The 7,558-nt window shown below is 38.4% G+C and overlaps 5 protein-coding genes across 5 annotated transcripts in view; 2 read left to right on the forward strand and 3 right to left on the reverse strand.

Moving 5' to 3' along the window:
* Nucleotides 1-2,098, reverse strand: part of Cbr-clec-180 — a gene marked incomplete at both ends in the record, with an annotated part of 4,006 nt that extends 1,908 nt beyond the window's left edge. Inside the window, 6 exons of the mRNA XM_045235500.1 lie at nucleotides 1-390; nucleotides 438-606; nucleotides 654-727; nucleotides 787-846; nucleotides 914-1,075; nucleotides 1,982-2,098. Coding sequence (XP_045093125.1) covers nucleotides 1-390; nucleotides 438-606; nucleotides 654-727; nucleotides 787-846; nucleotides 914-1,075; nucleotides 1,982-2,098 — 972 coding nt within the window. The remainder of the gene's footprint in view (nucleotides 391-437; nucleotides 607-653; nucleotides 728-786; nucleotides 847-913; nucleotides 1,076-1,981) is intronic.
* Nucleotides 2,099-2,126: 28 nt separating this feature from the next.
* CBG05913 lies at nucleotides 2,127-3,515 on the reverse strand (the record flags this gene model as incomplete). Its single annotated transcript, XM_045235501.1, has 3 exons — nucleotides 2,127-2,297; nucleotides 3,299-3,385; nucleotides 3,432-3,515. The coding sequence occupies 3 exons, from the start codon at nucleotides 3,513-3,515 to the stop codon at nucleotides 2,127-2,129; spliced, it is 342 nt and encodes a 113-aa protein (XP_045093126.1).
* A 611-nt stretch (nucleotides 3,516-4,126) lies between these two features.
* On the forward strand, nucleotides 4,127-4,147 carry CBG26334 (the record flags this gene model as incomplete). The annotated part of the gene is made up of 1 exon (XM_045235502.1): nucleotides 4,127-4,147. The coding sequence occupies one exon, from the start codon at nucleotides 4,127-4,129 to the stop codon at nucleotides 4,145-4,147; it is 21 nt and encodes a 6-aa protein (XP_045098503.1).
* Nucleotides 4,148-4,400: 253 nt separating this feature from the next.
* The window catches only part of CBG05911, a gene marked incomplete at both ends in the record, with an annotated part of 5,783 nt that continues 2,625 nt past the window's right edge, over nucleotides 4,401-7,558 (reverse strand). Inside the window, 5 exons of the mRNA XM_045235503.1 lie at nucleotides 4,401-4,407; nucleotides 4,632-4,795; nucleotides 5,342-5,631; nucleotides 6,663-6,779; nucleotides 7,266-7,388. Of these exons, the coding sequence (XP_045093127.1) occupies nucleotides 4,401-4,407; nucleotides 4,632-4,795; nucleotides 5,342-5,631; nucleotides 6,663-6,779; nucleotides 7,266-7,388 (701 nt within the window). The remainder of the gene's footprint in view (nucleotides 4,408-4,631; nucleotides 4,796-5,341; nucleotides 5,632-6,662; nucleotides 6,780-7,265; nucleotides 7,389-7,558) is intronic.
* Nucleotides 4,938-6,792, forward strand: Cbr-ima-3 (the record flags this gene model as incomplete). The annotated part of the gene is made up of 5 exons (XM_002633149.1): nucleotides 4,938-5,012; nucleotides 5,070-5,140; nucleotides 5,307-5,522; nucleotides 5,567-6,640; nucleotides 6,687-6,792. 5 exons carry the CDS (start codon nucleotides 4,938-4,940, stop codon nucleotides 6,790-6,792), a joined length of 1,542 nt encoding a protein of 513 aa, XP_002633195.1.

Raw genomic sequence — 7,558 nt, forward strand, 5'->3', positions numbered from 1 at the left:
CATTTTGTCAATCATTTTATCCAGTTTCTTTTCATCCATTCCTGGAACCAGGTCTGCTGCTTCAATGGCCTTCTTATTAACAATTTGTCCACTTCCTTCTGGTTCCTGTAGTTCTTTCAAACTTGTCGATTCTCCAGATCCCTCAATTTTTGGAAGTGCAGCTAAAGTCTTGGCTACAGATTCTTCTTCTTCACTGGAAGTTTCTTCTACACTATCACTGAATTTCACAGTTGATAACTTGACAGTTGTAGTTTCATTCTTGATAACTTCATCCTCGTAGTCATTTGTAGTAGATGACGTTGCATTATGCGCGGTTGGTGATCCTCCGATTCCAAAGAAACTAAACAGATTTTCGATTTTTTGCCAGATGTAGTTGTTGGACCTTTGTTGCTACAAACAGATATAGGAAAAGAAATCTCAATGACTCATTGTTAAACCTGCTGGTGATTCTCGCTTGTTCGTTGACAAATGTATCTTTGGGCGCGATGATCAGGAGACGTAGACTCACAATCCACATCATCCAAAAGCCGTTTCTCGACATTCAAAAGTCCGCATCTCTCACGTCCCTCCATGGAATGATCGTATGGCTCTCCTGAATTCCATGACCTAAAATAATTATTTCTAGAAGCTCTCTTTCTATAAAAAATAATTACAGTGTCTTGTTAATTTCATTTCCATCCAGCCATTTCCATCCATGTGTTTGACCTTCTGGAGCATACAATCCTATCTGAAAGCAAATACTTGATTGGATTTGCTTGATACCCAAAAAAATAAATCCGAACAAACCTGCACAAGACGCTGCGCAAATCGGGATGAAAGAGGAGCGTAATGCGATAAGATCCAGTCCTGAACATGTGTCATTTAACATTAAAAAAGAGAAACGAGAGGGAAACGAAAGAGAAAAAGGGATTACCAACTGCTCGACGTTCCGGATGGCTGCCAAATCGGCATTTAACGATAGACAGTGTTCGCGGGCAGTCAGCCAGTTCTGATCTCCAGCACGAAATTGATAGAGGTCACCCCATGGAGATTCCAACCATTCACCGGAAAAATGATGACCATCTCGCGATGAGTGCTGGAAAGCAAATTCAATTGGAGAAACTGGAAAAGGAAATTGGCTTAAAATTCAGAATGTTTTCGAGATGGGTTTATTGAGGAATTCAGGTCACCTATTCAAGTTTATTACTTCGAAAACGAGTGAATAAGAAAAACAAATTAACCGGACGACTAGCTTTTTAAACGTCCTAGTGCATCGTAAAAGACCCGACAATTGAAGAAATCTAGTGGATCGAGAAATAATAGTATTCTTAAAACTTGCATACTGTAAACACTTTAATAGAACGCCACCCCAAACTTTTGACTTTGAGCCAATTATCTCGGCTTTTTTGAAATATACCAAAAAGTGGTAAACTGATAAAATTTTTATGATATTATGATGAACATTTTGTCAATCGACAACTTTCTTCTATCTTTTACAGGAACCGAAATTAATTAGCCCAAAGTTGAAAGTTGAAAGGGACGTTATATCAAACTGCTAACGGTAATCATTGTTATTAAACAATGCCTATGAACCCAATTCATTCGTCAAGTTTGAAGTGAATTCAACCCTCTTTTATTATAGTTTCTGACATCTCAACAGTTTTTGAGAACAAACGAAAGTATATGAATGAACATACCGTAATTACTAATAGAAGCCCACCAAATCCGCCAACTTTGAGCTTAATTATCTCGGTTCCTGTGAAAGATATTAAAAAATTTTCAACTGATAAATTGATTATCATAGTATTACCCATATTTTATCAGTTGACATAACTTTGATATGTTTTATATTAATCGAGATAATTGAGCTCAAAGTTTACAGTTTGGTGGCCTTCTATTAGAGGTATACGGTAAAAGCATTACTGAATTTGAATAAACACAGTGTAATTCTAATCGACACCTCCAGAGAAGATCAAACATTCCGGAAGAAAAAATAACTTACCTTATCAGTTGACACCTTCAATACAATGTCATTACCAGTACTCTTTGCCACACTAACGGCCTCAATGGAAACCAGTGTGAGCAAGAGGAATCCAACGAGAACTGATGGACGCCGCATTTTCGTCTGTTAGTGGAAGCTATCAGGGCTAGGAACTGGAGTGATAAGAGCGCCGAAATATCAAAAAGGAATGACAGAATCCGTGATTCTCTTCGGCGGTCATCGTGAAAATCGAAAGTGGGACGCCCCCTCTCTCCTTCATCCGAGATGTTATGTATGTGTCGGTATGGTCGTGTATGTTTCTTTGAAAAGTTCGCTTCTGCTGCTATCTTTATTTTTCTTGATCAGTTGATTCAGACTGGTTTCAATTCATCATTACCATTCATTCTAAGTTACGATGTGGCACTACAGTACAGGATCTACAAATGATCAGTGGAGGAAGAGGGCTATTCTAATAAGTGATGAATTCAACATTATAGGCTTCTACGGCCGTATTCCATTCGTCTTCCTATCCCATTTGACCTCATTCGGAAACAGCGGGCAACGAGAAATAAATGCAGACGGTTTTTGTAAAGACACTAGTGAAGAGAAGAGAAACATGCAATTAGGTTTATTAAGAAACAAAAAATATTTAGAAGGAATCGAAAGACGAGAATCAGTAGATTACTGTAGTGTTGGGAGGGGATTGATTGCAGTTTTCTCGTTCATCACTTCCGTCCCTGGAATAAATACGAACTGACAAGGGAACGTTTTTAAAATTTCCTTTGGGAATTCGCTGAAATTTTTAGTACTTATATTTTGATATATCCAACAGTTTGAGATATATGACAAAAAAATCTAGCTCCCGTTCTCATCAGAAAACTTCTCTACGCCTCTGAACCTGTGGGAACTGTCAGTTCTGTAGTGATGTGAAGAGTGACTCCACAAGTTAAAGGACACTGCTGAAAAACTTTTGGATCACAGCTTAATGAGCGTAAACAGGCGAATGCTGCTAGTCGGCAGCCGAAGGAGAACCGACAGACCGTTGACGGACTGTCGACGGACCATCGGAACCTCTAGGAAAAACGACTTGGAAGATTAGAGGCAAATTTTTGCTTTGCAGTTTGGCCTTCTAAATGTCAAATAATACTTATTTCATAGATTTCAGAGGTTTTCGAAGCGGAACAATATATTTCGATAGATCTTGATATTGCTGAAATTGTTTTCAAAATCATATGTAAAAATTTTCAGCCAATTCTCACCGGACCTCTAAAAAAGTTCCTTTGTGAGGAACCAAAATTAAAAATCGCCAAACCTGCAGTCTTCATATTTGTCACAAACTTTGTGCGGAGCTATGCATGAACTGGAATCTACGCATCTAAACCATGGTTGAGGGCACTTCAATCCAACATTTATCTCTTGTGTTTGCTTAAAAATAGATTAAGTATGACACTTTCAGAGCGTTTCTCCTGACCAGTTTATTAACAGAGTTACGTTTCATACAAATATGATGTTGTTCATCACTGTGATCCGGACAGTCGATTTTACCGTCACACATCCATGACTTTCTGATACAAGTGAGTCCATCAGAACATCTTAAATGTGTGAGAGAAGGACACCTGAATGTTTTGTATATGCGTCATATAAGTTACCAATGCAAAACCTTGAAAACTGTTGGGTTGTGTAGATTAAAGATGGAACAGCTAGTAGAAAAATGAATAATGTGTGTGGAAAATGCATTTGCAATGGTTGTTGAAAATGAGCAGTGGTCGTGTGAAACATAAACATTTGCTAATTTCTTAAATGTTTATGACACTTTGTAGCACAAAGACAAGACTCCATGAATACCGTAAACACTTTATTAATTCAATGTCACTCAATTTTTTAGTACACAGCTTTGAGAACGGTGTATTAAAGAGTGGCATTCAATTGGAGAGTAGCATTCTATTGTTCGACTTCATTTTTCTTTGCCGAAAAAATTTCAATAAAGTTTTGATATATCTCGAACTACAGTAATGACGAAAAAAAATATTCAAAATGACAATTTTAGATAAAACAAATAAATATTGTGTATTTGAATAAGCAATTAATGCTTTTCAACTAAAAACCCAAATAACGAAGTCTGTTTCTGTTGTTGACAACTTTTTCATACAATCATCTGCTAGGAAGATGCACCATGTGGAAGAGTAGATACATCAAAAGTTTTGAAATACATTTTTTTGAGAATATCTCGAAGACCTTTCTATTAGAAGGTGGCATGCCATCAGGAAGACCCTTGTACAAGACTGTATATTATATTCCTCTAAAATTGTTTCTCAAAAATCTGTAAACACAATTCGGAATCCAGCTTGCTCAATCTACACTGAATATATTTAATAAATCCTACTTTGGAATTCATAGAAAAGGTTTGCAAGAATTTTGAGGTTCCGCTATCCGTTGGTGTTCAATCTCTTCTGAAATCAGGAATACGGTAGAAATTTTGGATGATATTGTAGAGAATCATTTTTTGTTAAATATGGGCCTGATTGTATTATCTTCCAAACTATGTTACTAATAAAATATTCTCTATGTCAATAGATTGCATTTACATGATTTGAAACCATTTTTCAATCATTTTTCTCTCTAAATTCTTATGTTTTTCCAGTAAATTCTTTTTTTGTGAAAAGGCAACCGCGCCCTCTTGCAGGCGGCGCGGTTCAACCGCGACGCCTCGCTTCGTATTTTTGTGCCATTATCGACAAATTTTTCTATTTTTTGTGCATTTTTCAACGAAAACTTGCTAATTTTTCGATTAACTGATAAAAATGTATATTTTTGACTATAAACTATAATAATAGTCTTTATCGAATTATTTGAGCGGATTTCAGTTGCTATTTAGGATTCAGTAACAGTTGCAAATTTACTTCAATTCCGTTTGCGGATTCCAAGCTTCTTTATTATCCGATCTTGTTCGTGTACTATATAATTATTTTTCAGCAACATGAGTTCAAACAGACAAGCCTATTATAAAAACAACGCCAAGGAGCAAATTGGCAAGGAGAAGAGAAATGAGGAGGTGAGTTTCGGTGCTTCGTTAAATCATGTATCTTTTTCATGAGAATCAATCTTTCAGGCTGTCACCATTAGAAAAGACAAACGAGAGGAAGCAATTTCGAAACGGCGTAACATCAATGCTCAGATTGAGTAAGTTGAATATTTTTCAAACATTGGGCCATACATGACTTTAAAAACATGTTTGTAAACCTATTTATGTGTGCAGGAATGGGTGGAAAACATTTTAGAAACGTGTTTCATGTCAAGATGTCAGAAATACTCGATTAGGACTCTATTTCAAAAATTTGAATTCTAGAGATGATTCGGAAACTTCAACCACTCCACCAGGACCTTTTGATGCCAACTTGCTTCGGCTGACTGTTGCTGCCGCTCAATCAACGGATCCTGCTGAGCAATTGACCGCTGTGCAACAAGCTCGCAAAATGCTTTCGACTGACAGAAATCCACCAATTGATGATTTGATAGGAAGTGGGATTTTGCCAGTCCTCGTTCAGTGTCTGTCGAGCACAGAGTAAGTATATCTTTGCTTGGGATGATTCTATTCATATTTTTCAGTCCTAACTTGCAATTCGAAGCTGCTTGGGCGCTTACAAACATCGCATCTGGAACATCTGAACAAACTCAGGCGGTTGTGAATGCTGGAGCCGTTCCTCTTTTCCTTCAACTCCTTTCATGCGGAAATCTGAATGTTTGCGAACAGTCTGTCTGGGCGCTTGGAAATATTATTGGAGATGGGCCTCACTTCCGTGATTATTGCTTGGAGCTTGGAATTCTTCAGCCTCTTCTTCAATTCATCAATCCTGAAATCCCTATTGGCTTCCTGAGAAACGTTACATGGGTTATCGTCAACTTGTGCAGATGCAAAGATCCGGCCCCAAGTCCAGCTGTTGTTAGAACAATTTTGCCAGCTCTTTCTCTTCTCATCCATCATCAAGATACCAATATTCTGATCGATACCGTTTGGGCGCTTTCCTATCTCACTGATGGAGGAAACGAACACATTCAAATGGTTATCGAAGCACAAGTCGTCACTCATCTTGTCCCACTTCTTGGTCATGTCGATGTCAAGGTTCAAACAGCTGCCCTGAGAGCAGTTGGAAACATAGTCACTGGAACCGATGAACAGACTCAGCTCGTTTTGGACAGCGGCGTCCTTCGATTCATGCCAGGTCTTCTTGCTCATTACAAGGAAAAGATCAACAAAGAAGCCGTTTGGTTCGTTTCGAACATAACTGCAGGAAACCAACAGCAAGTGCAGGATGTTTTCGATGCCGGAATTATGCCAATGATTATTCATTTGCTTGATCGGGGAGACTTCCCAACACAAAAGGAAGCTGCCTGGGCGATTTCCAATGTTACTATTTCCGGACGGCCAAATCAAGTCGAACAAATGGTCAAGCTCGGTGTTCTCCGCCCATTCTGTGCAATGCTAAGCTGCACTGACTCACAAATCATACAAGTGGTTCTTGATGGTATAAACAACATCTTGAAAATGGCTGGTGAAGCTGCCGAGCAGGTCACCTCAGAGATTGAAGAATGCGGAGGACTTGACAAGATAGAAAACCTTCAAAATCATGAAAACGAAGATATATACAAACTTGCGTTTGAAATTATCGACAACTTCTTCAGGTAAAAATTCAATTCAGAAAGCTTTCACATGTGTGTTTTTTTTCAGTTCTGACGATGAAGCCGGAAATGTTGAAGGTGCCCCCAACCAATTCGGAGGTGATGTTCCTCCCGTTCCAGACGCTCCAAACGGTGGATGGAACTTTGGAAATTGAAAATCCCGATTACGCACTATTTCTCTACCAGTTACTCGCAGCATCATTTTTGCATGCCGTTTAAATACAATGTTCATGTAGTTTTTCTTCTTCTCATTATTTTCACACCTCACTTTTTTTGTTAGGTTCTCGTGTATTTAACATCTGACACACGAGTTCCTGAGCCAGATTCCAGAAAGGGCAAGATTGCCTTTATCGGTAGTTTTGCACTTCTAAATTGACACATTGAGTTCGCAAGTTTCTCCTTCATCGATTATCTCATCCTTTTCCTTTATTTCTTCATTTCTGTACCATTTGTGGTTACTTTTCATCCAAGTTCCTCTTTTCTCATTGTGATCCTTTGATTGCTATGCCCGCCCCTTTTCTGTGTGTGCGCGAGAGTGACTGTTTTATTACACATTTTTATGTTTTTAAGTGAGTGTATGAGTTGTGCATTTTTGTTGAGTTTTGTTTCCGCTCTTTGTTTCCCAAGCCGCGCCCATTGCCCGCGTCCCCCCCACCCTCATCCTTTTTATCATTGTTACCGCGTTCTTTTCTTTTTTTGAAATCTCTCATCATCCTTCCCAGTCCCTCTCCATTTTTCAACGGTCCCCAAACTTCCCCTTTCAAGCGAGTATTGTTTTTCTTCATCACCTGTTATTCATGATTCATTTTTGATTATATACATATATACTATTTTAATGTAGGTTTCTGATTCCCCTAGTTTTGCTCATTCCTAGTCACCCTCTTCGGTTTCGTTGGTTCATGGAGAAACGCGTTGATAGGC

This window comes from Caenorhabditis briggsae, assembly GCF_000004555.2.
Source record: "Caenorhabditis briggsae complete genome, chrIV, whole genome shotgun sequence".
Classification (NCBI taxonomy): domain Eukaryota; kingdom Metazoa; phylum Nematoda; class Chromadorea; order Rhabditida; family Rhabditidae; genus Caenorhabditis; species Caenorhabditis briggsae.